Raw genomic sequence first — 16252 nt, forward strand, 5'->3', positions numbered from 1 at the left:
CCCCCACCACCCTTTATGTACAGAGGAGCCTCCTGTCCTGACTGGAGGAGCTCACCCAGGTGTGTCTGGAGAGAAGCCAGGGTCTCGGCTTCCACCACAGGGATGGGCGGCTTGTTCCACACCCCTGCCCCACTCTGTGTACAGAAGACCCTCCTGTCCTGGAGAAGCTCACCCAGCTGTGTCTGGAGAGAAGCGAAGGAATAAGCTTCAACAACACGGCCGGGCAGCTTGTTCCCCACCCCCACCACCCTCTGTGTACAGAAGAGCTTCCTGTCCTGAGTGGAGGAGCTCACCCAGCTGTGTCTGGAGAGAAGCCAGGGTATCGGCTTAAACTACAGGGCTGGGCAGCTTGTATCACAGACGGCAAAGGAATCAGACTGCTCCCATCGAGACCATTTTATTGTGCAGTTCCATTATTTCACACCATACAGATGGGGATCAGGCACATGAATTACACTGCGTGTGGGGGATCCCAAGTATGACATTGTGGAGCTACGTGACAGTCACCCCCCTCACTTAAGCTGTCCAAATACCATTAATGAACATAGTCAAAAAGGTGCATTTGAAATTTTCTGCAGTCACACTAGAAACACGGACATGACCAAACCCCCCTGCTGTAGACCAGCAACACCCTAGCCTTGATCCTAGTCTGCATGATAACCCCTCACCAGAACCCCAGGAGCAGGGAAAAGCAATTCCCATCCTCCATGACATCATAAATCACCACATGACATCATCAAGAAACTAGACAGATGGCCTAGCAGGGACCCCATTATAATGCAGGAAGCGCAGAGGCCGTGAGAGAGCTCTTCCCGGTCCTCGTGCTCCTGCCTCAGACGTCGATGGCCATGTCCTGGGAGAGGCTCGGCTGCTTCAGCTCTTGCAGGGCCCGGTCGTACTCCCTCTGCAGCTGCTCCGCAGACAGACTGGAGGGGCGTAGGGCCAGGAAGCTGTAGGCGTCTTCGCAGTGAGAGAACTTCTCCCCCCCACTGGAGCAGCAGGCACACAGCACCTGGAAGGACTGCAGTGTGTGCGTGTGCGTGTGCGTGTGCGTGTGCGTGTGCGTGTGCATGCGTTGCATTGATGTAAACAGTACAAATGTGTAGTGTGTATACAGTATAGTTGGGTGTAGAGTGTGGTTGTGTGTATTGTGTATACAGATCAGTGGTGTGTAAAGTGTGTATGTGTTGATGTATGTAGTACGAATGTGCATGCATGTGTAGTGTGTCGTTGTGTGTATTGTGAATACAGATCAGTTGTGTGTACAGTGTGTGTATGTGTTGCGATGATGTGTACAGTATGAATGTGTGCGTGTGTAGTGTATATACAGTATAGTTGGGTGTAGAGTGTGATTTTGTGTACGCGTTGCGTTGATGGATATAGTACGAATGTGTGTACATGTGTAGTGTGTATACAGTACAGTGGGGTGTAGGGTGTGATTGTGTGTACAGTGTGTATACGTTGTGTTGATGTATGTAGTACGAATGTGTCTGTGTGTGTAGTGTGTATACAGTATAGTAGGGTGTAGAGTGCGATTGTGTCAGATCAGTTGTGTGTATACATTGTGTTGGTGTGTACGGTGCGATTGTAGTCAGAATGTGTGTGGTGTGCATTTGTGCACAGTGTGTAGATGTGTGGAGAAAAATGGCAGTTATTAACTCTAAAATGAATGACTGTCCTAAAATATCGTAGTTTCCTTATTTCCAGCTACTGTAGACAGCTACCCATCTGACTGACGGAGGCTCCCACTGAAATTCGGGAGAGAAAATCACACCACCGATCTGCCCCTCTGCCCCTCCACCCACCTGCTCCGCCTCATCCAGGCTCTTCAGGTACTCCTCCTTGAAGTCCTGGATGTAATCCAGGAAGCTCTCTCCCGCCTCTGTCTTCTGCCCCAGGCTGGCGATGGCCACCCGGGCAGTGTCGCAGAAGTTGTGCAGCCTCAGCAGGATCTGCTGGACGCGGGACAGGCAGCGTTGCACTTCCTGCAGCTGCTTGGGCTTCCCGAGCTTCCCTGAGGGAGAGGGAGAGAGGGAGAGGGGTGGGCAGCAAGCAACAGGCACAAGGCAGGATTCACCCTGGACAGGACAGCAGTCCATCACAGGACACACACACACACACACACACACACACACACACACACACAGGACAGGATGCCAGTCCATCACAGGACACACACACACTTACACACCCTGGACAGGATGCCAGTCCATCACAGGACACACACACACACACTCACCCCGGACAGGACACCAGTCCATCACAGGACACACACACTCACACCCCCTGGACAGGCCGCCAGTCCATCACAGGACACACACAAACTCACACACCCTGGACAGGATGCCAGTCCATCACAGGACACACACACACTCTCACACCCCCTGGACAGGCCGCCAGTCCATCACAGGACACACACACACTCTCACACCCCCTGGACAGGCCGCCAGTCCATCACAGGACACACACACACACTTACACACCCTGGACAGGACGCCAGTCCATCACAGGACACGCACACACTTACACACCCTGGACAGGACGCCAGTCCATCACAGGACACACACACACACACATACATGCTGGACAGGACTCCAGTCCATCACAGGACACACACACACACACGCTGGACGGCCTGCACGCGGTTGAGCTCGGCCGCGTTGTCCCAGATCTCCCGGGCGAGGCGGTTGTCCTCCCCGAAGAGGTGGCGCAGCTCGCCCTCCAGGGTGCTCAGGCGGGCGTTGTTGCTCTTGTCGCTGTAGGCCCAGCAGCCGCCCTGGCGCCGCCTCTTCTCCGCCAGCTTGTCCTGGATCTGCTGGCCCACCCGGGCCTTCTCCTCGCTCAGCCGTGCCAGCCGGTCCTTCAGGGCGTGGGCCTGTGCCCGCAGAGCCTCCGCCTCCTGCGTCTTCTTCTCCCTCTCCTGCTGCTCGCTCTCCCGGACCGCCTTCACGTCGCTGCAGGTGCTGGCCACGCTGCCATTCAGGCTCTCGTACCTGCGGCCAGGAGAGTGAGAGAGAGAGAGATAGTCAGGGGTTCATCCAGCCGGTGACAGAGACTAGACTAAAGAGAGGGTCCCACACTGACAGGCCGGTGGAACTGAGTCTCTTTAGTTTGAAGGGAGTGTCCCACACTGACAGGATGGAGGAACTGAGTCTCTTCAGTCTGAAGGGAGTGTCCCACACTGACAGGATGGAGGAACTGAGTCTCTTCAGTCTGAAGGGCGAATCCCGCACTGACAGGCTGGAGGAACTTTTAAGTCTGAAGGGAGTGTAAAACTATCTGAAAGTGTTTGAAAGCGGAGAACAGAAAACACCTCTTTGCACAAAGGGTGGTGGGGGTGTGAAACAAGGTGCCCAGCTCTGTGGTTGAAAACTGGCTACTTTCACACCATTGCAGCCTCGGATCCAATAACCATTAAAACAGGCTAGACCAGTTAGAAATGAAAAAGAAGACTTGGCCCTTCTTATGTTCTCACGACAGAGAAAAACGAGTGCCTTGGGGGGGGGAAACGAACGTGAGACTTGACGTATCGTTCAGTAGCCTTTATCCATTTGCACAGCTGTTCAGTTGTACCCTTCCACCTTGAGGCTGACTGAACTCTGATTAAAATGATGAGAATGATACTTAACCCTCTTCCCCAAGAGAGCATCAACAGACCCAGCAGCCGCGAGCTGGAATTCCCCAGAGGAAATAAAGATGTGTACTTTTCCACGACATTATGCATTATATCCTTCTGGATCAGGGTCTTGGACAGCTCCAGGCTGACCCGGGCCGCTGCGTTTGCTGGTCCCTCACCGCCTGCCGAATCGCTGGGAACACCCGTTTCATGACGTCGGTCCCCACGTTGGCGCACTTCGGGGGGGAAGAACCAGAAATGAGAGAGAAAAGTAAAGATACTTGTTCCCCACCCCCACCACCCTCTGTGTACAGAAGATCCTCCTGTCCTGACTGGAGGAGCTCACCCAGCTGTGTCAGTACAGACGTGCTGCCTCCCCCCCCATCAGTTTTAAATACACTTCCAGGCAGTGGTCCACTACACGAGCATCACTATTAGTGCTGCTGGGCCAGCAATAATGATATTTAAAGGGCGCGTCGCCTACCTGTAAAAACGTAGCCGCCGTGGAGATGCACAGCTTGCGCGACTCCGTGCCCCGCTGGTGGACTTTGGTCTCCAGATCCGGGTACAGGCAGAGGCTGAAGTAGGACACCTTGAACAGCACGGCCGCCTTCTGCACCACGGAGACCAGCTCCTGGAGCTGGATCACCGACTGCACCGCGTGGAAGCTGGCCTGGACTGCGGGCGCACGCAGGCAGAGAGAGAGAGAAACCGGACAGGAGGCTGTGTTAAGAAATCTGCCGCGGGCCATAAGATGGGAGGGGAGGAGACCCTTCAAATGCAGCTGCTTCGGCCGCTGCAGGAAAAGCTCGTCCCAGCAGCAGGGAGGAAAGAACCGGGAGTTTGCGCCGTTCCAGAAGGGGGAACCACAGCGCTGTTTTCACTTAAATCCAAAAATAAAAATTAATTTTCTAGAACATCGATGAGGAAATGGTGGTAACCGAGATCTAATAAGCGGGTCTTTTAGTAGTAACGAGTAACTTTTTTTACTTGTTGTTTGAGGACGCCTCATTGTTGAAGAGAGCCGAGCGGCTGATAATTAAGCCCTTTTCCGCCAGAGGGCGCCCCAAGTCCTATCAAACTTCCATCAGGTCTATGCGTTCCCACAGTTAAGCCATTTTGACATAAGGAAGAGATTCCCGAGGACAATATAACCACCCGCGGCTGTTTTGGGGGGCATTCATTTTCGATTTTGTAAATTAGATCTCACTTGACGCTGCTCAAGAACGTCATCTTTGATTTTCTCAGACTTCCGTCTTTATAATATAACGGGATGAGAAGTTCTTTCGTTTAACAGCGTCTGATCTTTAAGCCGACTTGTCACGCACATGGCATGCAGTCGGTGATCCTTTTTTCGACCTCGGAGGTACCAACACACCTACCTTTGTTCTCCGCCATTTTTGTTGCTGATCTTCTTTACTTCTGGAAAAGAGAGAGACGGAGATCAAAATGTTTTTTTTTTAATAGCTTGGTTTCTCCCTCCCCCGTCTTTTTAAAAAATGTGTGGTAAGTATTTGCTCTTCCTTTCCTTGCAACTCTGTCACCCTAAACGTCACCCAGGCGAGGCTCCCCACTAGTGGGGGTGGAGGGGATCCCCATGACCTGGAGAGAGCTGGAGAGTCCGGAAAGGCGCTATATAGGTGGAAGGGGGTTGAATAATATGAGCTGCACCCCCCTTTTGGGTAAGATTAAACTTTTCCAGGGTCCTTCATTATAGGGGCGGCTCCGACGTGCGTGTTTGCGTCTTCGTTCGTGAATATAGGGTCGCTGGTGTGTTTCTGCCGGTGCCTCGCTGTATCTAATGAATTAATTCCTTATATACAAAGGAGCGGAGGGCGGAGCGCGGAGCGGTGGCTCTGTAGCTCAGGATCTGCGCCTGGGGCTGGAAGGGTCTGCCGGTTCTGCGCTCTGACCCCCAGCTTCTCTCTCCCTGTCTGTGTGTCTCATGGAGAGCAAGCTGGGGTCTGTGAAAAGACACATTCCTCATGCAAGAAATTGTATAGGGCTAATTAAAGTAATCTCATCTTATTTTATAGCTGCTGCCTCTACCGCGTTTGCTGGGGATCGGAGTGAAGTTGCAAATTCTTACCGAATGACAGTTCTAGTGCTCTTCACACGAGACAGGGGAACCCGAAAGAAAGCCACGCGCGTGTCCCTTTTTAATCCTCATTGCGTTACCCATCGGTCATTAAAACCCCCCACAGACGCAGATCTGAACCTTTCTGATTGGAACAGGAACCCCGACACACCCACAGCCCTGCACCGTGAAAGAGTGCAGCGCGGGTTCATTCCACTCAGAAAAGCAGAAACGGACACGCTGGGTTTTTTTTTTCTCTCCACGTTTCGGCGTGTAGTTAACTTTTAAGCCTGCTTAACACACACACACACACACACTGGACAGGACACCAGTCCATCACAGGACACACACACACACTCTGGACAGGACACTAGTCCATCACAGGACACACACTCCGTGCTCGCGTAGGATCGGCGCGTCCGTGTGACCCTGGATCGTGGATTAATATCGGCGTACCCACCCCGACACACAATGCAGAGCAAAACCCGCAAACCCGCAGGCCGGCCCGATCAAGCGCGGAGAGATGGGCAAGCTGATCGCGCGGGGCAGCAGCCACGCAGAAGAGGACCGAGCTCAAATACGCACCGAGGAGCTGCTGGAAACGCGCGGAGCCGGCTGCATTGCTGAAGATGGTCTGATCTTCGCGGCGGAAAGGAATAAAAGCGTGCAAGAGGAGGAAGAGGGGGGCAGGTTGGCGATACACACCTGTGTGCGCGCGGCCCCGCCCCTCGAACCCCTCACCCCGCGCGACACGCAGCCTTTCCTGCTGAAACGGGTGATTTCTGAAGAGGTGGGAGTTTTCCAGGCAAGTCAAGATAAGAACAGGCGTCGGCTTTCCCCAACCGTCCGTTGTCCAACCCAGCTGTCCCAGTGGGCAAAAGACGTATAATATACGTCTATTAAACGCATACCTTAGACGTCTAAATGTGGTCTGCAATTCGTCTAGAATGAAATTCTAATATACGTCTAAAGTTATACGTCTATGTTTAGACGTTCATTATACATAAATGGTTGGAGTTCTATTATACGGATAAATTTAGAGGACTATTATACATATATGGTTGGAGTTCCGGATAACTTTAGAGGTCTATTATACGGATAACTTTAGAGGACTATTATACGTATATGGTTAGAGGTCTATTATACGGATAACTTTAGACGTCTATTATACGTATATGGTTAGAGGTCAATTATACGGATAACTTTAGAGGTCTATTATACGTATATGGTTAGAGGTCTATTATACATCAAAGATAGGTTTTATAGGTGTAGAAACAAACCAAGCCAATGATTAGGTTTAGAAATTTATTCTGAAAATACACATTCACACCTGAAACATATGTATTTCAAATTATACATTGTATACAATCAATCAACAATCAACATATGGGCAATAATCATAAAAAACACAACTAGTCTTAAACTTCAGCTACAAATTCTGGTAACATGGCAATATACAGTATAGTAATGACAAACACAAACTAATTACATTAACACACTAACTCAAAACCACATTTTGATTCAAATATACATTTTAAAATGTACAACTTCTATATTTCCAAGAAAAAAAATATTACAATGGAAGTTAAGACGATTTTTGTCCACTATTTGCAAACCCTGTCTAATTGTCCTAACAGTTAGAACCAAAAACCTATTATTTTCAGTGTCCAGATCTCCTGGCCCCCTGCCTTGCATATGCATTCTTCAAGTAACACATTGCGTGCTCCTTTATTTCTTTTTCTGTTGATGTAGGGTGGGACTTCAGCAACTAGGAGTATACGGCACTCTGCACAGTGTACGAAGTAAATTATTTTGCAGTAATTAATTTATTATATTTACTATATTTATTATACACGTGTAAATTAATTACTGCAAAATAATTTACTTCGTACACTGTGCAGAGTGCCGTATACTCCTAGTTGCGGCACACACGATACATACTGTACAGTAAAAAGCCTCAGGCACTGTGTTAGATGTGTTTTCGACGTTATATATGAGTTTATTAATGTCGTCGATTTTACGGTTGCAATTCGACGTTGATTATACGTCGAGGCGACGTATATATACGTATAGCCGTATTTTCGCCGTGAATATACGTATATTCGACGAATCAATGCCCACTGGGGTGTCTCTCGGGGCGCGTCCCCAGTCTCTGTCGCGTCCCGCCTTTCACTTGCATGTGAACACACCTGCATCCACGAGGGGCCCGTTCAGCCCGTGGGACCCTTCCGCCCCGTTTGCTGGTGAAGAATTAATTGTTCCGAGGAGCTCATCCAGCTGTGTCCTGAGAGAGGCTTTAACAACAGGTTGGGCAGCCTGTTAATAATAATTAATAACTCCTTACACTTCTATAGCGCTTTCCTGGACTCTCCACTCTCCAGCTCTTCCCAGGTCACGGGGATCCCCTGTAGCCCCACCTGGATGATGCTCCAGTCCACTCAGTACACAGCAGCTCTCAGTGGGGAGGAGAGCAGAGGGATAGATAGATACTTTATTGATCCCGTGAGGGAAATTGCAGTGCAACAGCAGCTTTACACAGACAACACAGCCACAGTGTAACGAATGATACAATAATAATAATACAGTAGTACAATACATACAATACAATCAGTACAGTGAGGGGTGCACTAAAAGAGTTACTCACAGTCCAGACACACAAAGAACAAACTAGAACAGAACAGTATGCAGAAAAATCGTATCATACATATGAATATAAATATAGATGTAAATATAGATATAGATATAGATATAAATGTATTGCACGGGTCCCTGGCATATATTGCACAAAAAACGGTTGTAAACGGGAAAAAGAAAGAGAACAGATGTAGCAGTAGATGTGTAGATGTGTTCAGTCCAGAAACAGGTCCCTGTCAATGTTGCCTCTGCCCAGACACAAGGTGGATGCGTTGTACATTCTTATGGCAGAAGGCAAGAATGACCTCCTGTAGCGCTCCCTGTCGCACCGTGGATGAATCAGTCTACTGCTGAACGTGCTCTTCATTTCTACAAGCCTGTTATAGAGGGGATGGGAGACGTTGTCCATGATGGCCTCTAGTTTGGACACCATTCTCCTCTCAGCCACTACCTCCACTGGGTCCAGGCCAGACCCAATGACAGAGCTTGCTCTCCTGATGAGCTTGTTCAGCCTTTTAGAATCCACTGCTCTAATCCCAGGGCCCCAGCATACCACTGCGTAGAAAACGGCGCTCGCTACCACCGACTGATAGAAGATATGTAGCATCTTACTACATACATTGAAGGACCTGAGCCTCCTCAAGAAGTAAAGTCGGCTCTGTCCCTTCTTATAGATGGCCTCGATGTTCTTAGACCATTCCAGTCTATCGTTGATGTGCACTCCCAGGTACTTGTACGAGTCCACCATCTCCACGCCACTCCCATGGATGTAGACAGGAGTAGGTTTGACCTTTTTTCTCCTGAAATCTACCACCAGTTCTTTTGTCTTTGTTACATTCAGTTCCAAGTGGTTCACCTCACACCACTCCACAAAGCTGCTGACCAGTCCTCTGTACTCCTCCTCCCGCCCACCCTTGATACATCCCACAATTGCAGAGTCATCTGAGAACTTATGCAGGTGGCATGACTTTGAGTTGTACTTAAAGTCCGAAGTATAGAGGGTGAAGAGGAATGGAGAAAGAACTGTCCCCTGAGGTGCCCCTGTGTTACTCACTACCTGTTCAGACACACAGTTCTGAAGTCTCACAGACTGTGGTCTGCCTGTCAGGTAGTCAGTGATCCACGAGGTCATGGAGGCATCGACTTGCATCTCCTCCAGCTTCCTCCTTAGAAGTAAGGGCTGTATGGTATTGAAGGCACTGGAGAAGTCGAAAAACATGATCCTTACAGTGTAGCCAGCCCTGTCCAGGTGTGAGTAGGCCCTTTGCAGCATGATGGGTAAACACCAGGAGGGGAATTGGGCCAGGACACTGGGGTAACACCCCTACTCTTTTCCAGAAACACCCTGGGATTGTTAATGACCACAGAGAGTCAGGACCTCGGTTTTACATCTCATCAGAAGGACAGTCCAGTGTCCCCGTCACTTTACTGGGGCATCAGGACCCACACAGACTGCAGGGTGAACGCCCCCTACTGTCCCCCCTCACACCTCTCCCAGCAGCAGCCTCAGCTTTCCAAGGAGTCTCCCCTCCAGGTACTGGCTAGGCTCACGCCAGCTGGGAGCTGCAAGGTGAGATGGCTGCTGGCCACACCCCCCACCACTCTTTGTGTAAAGAAGCGCCTGCTGTCCAGTTTTCAACCAACTTTCGTGCAGTTTGAGCTTGTACCCCACCCCGGGTTGTGCTTCACCATGAGCAGTATGATACTGGGGAAAAACTGAAACTGGACACCAGCCAGACAGACTGAAGCCTTATTTTTTAGAGTGACTTCTGCAATCGCAAATGCTGACTGGTAACGTGCACAAACGTGATTTTAAGAAGGTCCCCGATGGCCTGAGGCTATTTGGATGACATTTTGTTGAGATAAAGTGGAATTTAATGGAGCAGGAAACAATGATCCGCAGACCTCAATTGAAACGAGCCTATAATTAAAAATTCAATCAGGCTTTCATTCTTTTCCAAGCTTCAACACCATACATGCTGATGGAGTCTGCTAGCAGAATCTGTGTGTTACCCTGTACCCAGATAGTGGCAGGAACTGTGAACTCCTGCTGCATTCACATGCTAAACTCTAACCTTCACGCTGGCTTGAGCACAGATGCTTCTCTCTTCCTGTCCTAAATTCCCAAATGGGGAATGTTTACACTAAACTCCCTGATAAGAAAGGAATGTTTTAAGTGCTTTCTGAGTCCTGGAATTTCTTGAGAAAGCTATCTCAAAGACAGGAGGGGGAGGGTGGAGAGAAACGTGTATAAATAAGCTGTGTAGAGTCATGTCCCTTCTGAGCTACTAGGACTACTATGGTCCTTATTGTGGTTCTTGTATGCAGACAATAAAGCTTGGCTGGACGAATAGTCACTTCAGGCTCGAATCTCTTGGTTTCTACAATGCCAGCTGATCTGCTGGAATATCGTCAAGTATAACAGTGGCTAGGACTTTGAAGATCGTTTATGGTGCGTATTTTCATATCTGCACTTTGTTAAACACAACAATATGATCCCAATAAAGGTGAGAAGATCCGGCCTTTACAGTATTTAGAAGTTATTTGATCTGAGGAGCTCATCCAGCTGTGTCCTGAGGGAAGCCAGGGTATCGGCTCCAACAGCTTAGCTGGGCAGCTTGTTCCCCACCCCTGCCACCCTCTGTGAAAAGAAGAGCCTCATATCCTGACTGGAGGAGTTCATCCAGCTGTGTCTGGAGAGGAGCCAGGGTATCGGCTTCAACAACAGGGCTGAGCAGCTTGTTCCCCACCCCCACCACCCTCTGTGTAAAGAAGAGCCTCCTGTCCTGATTGGAGGGTCTCACCCAGCTGTGTCTGGAGAGAAGCTGGGGTTACCAGCTCCCAACAGCATAGCTGGGCAGCTTGTTCCCCACCCCCACCTACCCTCAGCGTAAAGCGGTGTCTCTGTTTCTCAGTTCCATATGCCCTTTCCCGGAGCTCCTGTTTCTCTGTTCTTTTTCAGACATCCACTGGGTTGACGTCGTCCCCGGGGCCTCCAGGGAAGGCATGCTAAGAACATCCTGCTAACAGAGTCCACTGCTAGAGTGTCAGAGGCCAGAGGCGTGTTCTGTCATGCCCCTTCAATAGCTTCAGGTCACTACAGATCATTTTACTGTGGCTGCTGAGGTGGGTACACCCCTCTGGTATGTTCCTGCTCATGTCTCTGGCGCTCTGTGAGTGTGTGAGCCCAGCCGTCTCCGTCATCAACCTCAGCAGCTCGCCTGCGTTTGAACACTGGCTCTCTTTCACACAATATGAGAACAGGTTTTTGCCTTTTTTTAACTGTCCTCCAGTTTGGTATTTTGCCATGTTTCTATTAATTTAAAATTATGCCCCCCCCCCCAAAAAAAAAAAAACGAACCGGATTTGTATTGTGTTCCAGATTCTTGTAAAGAAGAGTTTTTATGATTTATTTATTTTTATTATTGAGCCCACTCCTGAAAGGTAAAAGGACTTATTTTCTGTAGGGCTTGAAATCTGAAGCTCCAGACATCATGAATGTAGAAGATAATATCATTCTGATGTTGACTCCAGCTGTGGAAATCCTGATATTCGAACATACTGTACACTCTTCCCTCAGGAAATGGGTACCTTGCTTATGAGTACTGAGTACTCTGTCACTGACAGAACATGAAACAAAACATTTTACTGTCAGTGTGGGACACCCCCTTCGGACTAAAGAGGCTCCGTTCCTCCAGCCTGTCAATGTGGGACACCCCCTTCAGACTGAAGAGGCTCAGTTCCTCCAGCCTGTCAGTGTGGGACACCCCCTTCAGACTAAAGAGATTCAGTTCCTTCAGACTAAAGAGACTCTGTTCCTTCAGCCTGTCAATGTGGGACACCCCCTCCACACACACACACTGCAGCCCTTCCAGGTACTGTGTGCCTGCTGCTCCAGTGTGTGGGAGAAGTTCTTTCACTGCGAAGACACCTACAGTTTCCTGGCCCTGCGCCCCTCCAGTCTGTCTGCGGAGCAGCTGCAGAGGGAGTATGACTGGGCCCTGCAAGAGCTGGAGCAGCTGAGCCTCACCCAGGACACGGCCATCGGAGTCTGAGGCAGCCGGCTCCTTCCCGTCTCTCTCCAGGATGAAAACAGATAGGTACTTTATTCATCCGGTAAAATTCAGGTGCTACAGCAGCCAGGCACAAACAACACAGCACAGTACAGATATAGTAATACAGTAATACAATACCATAACTAAATAAAATGGAATAAAGAATTACAAACAACAGAAAAGGCACACAAAGAAAAAAAATGAATGTACAGAACACAAGGAAGGTGTAACACACAGTATAGATGTTGCACACTCCCAAGCACTCCCAAGTGAATAATAAATGAATTACCCATTCCACTTCCAAGTATTGCACTATAACCTAGATGTAGACAGAGCGCCAGTAAAACAGAGCACTGGTTGATTACAGATTACAGAGGAATCAGGTTTCAGGTGTGCAGGTCACTGCTGCCCCTGCCCAGACATACCGTGGTTGGGTTGTAAAGTCTTATGGCAGAATGCACGAATGATCTTCTGTAATGGTCCCTGTCACACCCTGAGTACTGGGACAAGCTCTTTCACAGCTACAGCGCCTCTGCTGTTTCTGCAGTATAGTTAGTCACTTGGCAGCTGTAGTCCAGGTCCCTGCTAGGCAGTCTGTTTACTTTATTGATGTTAAATAATCAATTAGTGTTAAACAATTGGAGGACCTCACCCAGCCTTTTCTCAGGACACAGTTGGACATCGGCTTCAACAACAGGGCTAAGCAGCTTGTTCCCCACCCCCACCACCCTCTGTACAGAAGAGCCTCCTGTCCTGAATGGAGGAGCTCACCCAGCCGTGTCTGGAGAGAAGCCAGGGTATCGACTTCAACAACAGGGCAGGGCAGCGTGTTCCCCACCGCCGCCACCCTCTGTGTAATGAAGACCCTCCTGTCCTGACTGGAGGAGCTCACCCAGCCATGTCTGGAGAGAAGCCAGGGTATTGGCTATAACAACAGGGCCGGGCAGCTTGTTCCTCATCCCCACCACTCTCTGTGTACAGAAGAGCCTCCTGTCCTGACTGGAGGAGCTCACTCAGCTGTGTCTGGAGAGAAGCCAGTGTATCGGCTTCAACCACAATGGCTGGGCAGCTTGTTCCCCATCCCCGCCGCCCTCAGTGTAAAGTGTGGTGTCTCAGTCTCTGAGTTCCAAATGCTCTTTCAAGGAGCTCCTGTCTCTCTACACTTTTTCAGACGTCTGCTGGGTTGATTTCATCCCCAGGCCTGAAGTAAAGACATTTTGAAAGCATACTGATAACAGAGACGAGAGTTTAAGAGACTGGGAATATGCTCTGTCAGGCTTCTTCGACAGCTGTAAATCATTTCCTGCCACAATTGAAGCTCAGGTCTGCACAAGTCCCTGGTGCTCTGTAAGTGAGTGAACCCAGTCGCTTCTGTCATTAATTTCAACTGGTCAGGACCTGTATTCAAACATTGGCTAATTTTTTTCAATAATATTAGAACAGGTTTGGTATTTAATTTTCCTCCATTTTGGCATGTTTCTATGAATTTGAAATATGATTTCATGTTGTACAAAAAACTAACTGGATTATTTATTGGTCCCGATTCTCATAAGTGAGTTTTGTGTTTTATTTTTTTCATTATTGCACCCACTCCTGAGCAAAGTACTTATTTTCTGTAGGCTGCAGTTTCTCATCTTACAGTCGAAAGCTCCCTCAGACCCTGACATGTACCGTATCTGGTTGCTGAAATCGCTGTACATTGCTGTTAACACACATGACTCTGGTGATTTCACTGACACCTTACAGAAAAGGGTCTCACGTGAGCCCCTGTCCACACAGCTGTGTACATTAGTGGGAGAAACACAGTGGGCTGCTTGTGTCAGAACACTGTAATAGCATCTGCAGGAATGCCTCCTGGTAGAGGTGTCTGCCGAAGGGGGTGGGGGCAGAGCAGTCCAGACCCAGTGCCACGAGCAGGGGGCATTGCCCCCTCCACTGAACTGTCCTGCCCCCTCAGTTTTGGACAAAAGGACTTTCGCTTACTTAACTCGCGCCCTAAAAAAATAGATGTGCTTTGTCAACGGTCAGATAATGAACATGAACCCCCAAATTTGCAGGCGCTGCATGCGGCTGTCTCACGTGCCGGAGGGCTATCCGTACAGGAACGGCACCTATTCCATGGTTCCTGGGTGTCCGCATTACGATGAAGTAGTTCCAGTAGGGAGCTGCGTCAGCATGCGTAGGCTGCAAAAGGACAGGCAACGGGCTTCTTCCCTGCTGCAAAGAGAAGAAAGGAAAGACAACGTTTCTTTTCCCTTCAGCAGGGAAGAAAGCCGCCGCCTGTCCCCTTGCAGCATTATTTCGATCTTGTGGGCTCAGGTGGACCGATAGCTTGCAGGAGTTTATCCCGATACTTACAGTCGTTCTATAACGAGGACGGTAGTTACAGGAATCTGTGCTTGCTGTTGGTTTCACAGCTCTGTTTTCTTAACCTGGAGGGGAGACCTCCTGGGAAAATTAAGGCTGCTGCTGGGAGAGGTGTTAGTTGGGGCCAGCAGGAGGCGCTCACCCTGCGGTCCGTGTGGGTCCTGATGCCCCAGTATAGTGACTGGGACACTATACTGTAAATAGGCGCTGTCCTTCGGATGAGACATAAAACTGAGGTCCTGACTCTCTGTGGTCATTAAAAATCCTAGGGTGTTTTTGGAAAAGAGTAGGAGTGTTACCCCAGTGTCCTGGCCTAATTCCTTCCTGGTCTTTACCCATCATGGCCTCCTAATAACCCCCCTCTCTGAACTGGCTTCATCCCTCTGCTCTCCTCCCCACTGAGAGCTGCTGTGTGCTGAGCTAACTGGAGCATCATCCAGGTGGGGGCTGCACACTGGTGGGGCTGGAGGGGATCCCCATGACCTGTGAAGAGCTCTGAGTGGAGAGTCCAGGAAAGCACTATATAAGTGTAAGCAATTATTAATTATTATTATTATACCTCAGGATATATAGCTCCACTTGCAATTATTATTATTATTAGCGATTCAGAACCTCGATGCAGCTACAGAGATGAACGAACGCACGGGGTATTTCGCCCCTCCGGGCAATAATAATAATCACGAGGGCGCCGGTGAACGTGAAACCGGGCTTCTTCCCTCAACACCAAACGGCTCGTCGGTATCTTCGATCACAATCGTCAGGGGGCCTGGTTGTGAAATTCCACTGGGACAGTCACGGCGGCTCCATTTCACCTCCCCCCCTCCTCCGAATTTCAGACGCCCCCTCCCCTACAGATGTTTCCCCTGGAGCAGTCTGAGTAGGGGCGGGGTTCTCCAGCCCTGTGAGCCTTATATGGCGTTTCTTACCTGTTAGGAGCACTAAAAAACAGACTCAGGGAGGGCACACTGTCGCAGTCCTCCAGGAAGAGCTGAGAGAGCTTCGTACAGCCGTGAGTCTGAACACTTTTTTTTATTAATACGCTCTGGGATGCCTTACTTTATCCGTTTATAATAATAATAATAATAATAATAATAATAAACTTTATTTTATATAGCGCCTTTAAAGGTGGCTTCTCAAAGCGTTTTACAGGATGACAACAACAATAAATAAAAAAACATACACCAGATAAAACACAATTACAATACACAGAGGAGACCGTGGATGGTGGTACTAAATACAGCAGGAGCAGAGGGGTGAAGAATGGAACCAGTTCAGTAATAGAAGCAGTTCAGTAAAGGCTCTTCTAAAGAAGAAGGTTTGGAGTCTGGATTTCAAGGAGTTTAGAGAAGGTGACTCTCTGATATCCTTGGGCAGAGAGCTCCAGAGCTTGGGGGTATAACAGGAGAAGGCCCTGTCACCCATGTAGACGGGCTTGGGGGACAGTAAGGAGCTGCCTTTGCCATGTGCTTTCGATTTGAACCGGACAGTCTTGTAGTCCTCCTG

General features: G+C 49.3%; 1 protein-coding gene across 1 annotated transcript; it reads right to left on the minus strand.

Annotated features, from left to right (window-relative positions):
- Nucleotides 1-381: 381 nt before the first annotated feature.
- Nucleotides 382-7888, minus strand: LOC148825385 (uncharacterized). The gene is made up of 7 exons (XM_088926310.1): nt 7883-7888; nt 6279-6555; nt 4999-5038; nt 4101-4294; nt 3705-3852; nt 1806-2993; nt 382-1490 (listed from the first exon to the last, which is right to left on the minus strand). Exons 1-6 carry the CDS (start codon nt 7886-7888, stop codon nt 2603-2605), a joined length of 1056 nt encoding a protein of 351 aa, XP_088782436.1. The 3' UTR covers nt 382-1490; nt 1806-2602.
- Between the last annotated feature and the right edge of the window lie 8364 nt (nt 7889-16252).

This window comes from Atractosteus spatula, chromosome 10, assembly GCF_055471065.1.
Source record: "Atractosteus spatula isolate fAtrSpa1 chromosome 10, fAtrSpa1.hap1, whole genome shotgun sequence".
Classification (NCBI taxonomy): domain Eukaryota; kingdom Metazoa; phylum Chordata; class Actinopteri; order Semionotiformes; family Lepisosteidae; genus Atractosteus; species Atractosteus spatula.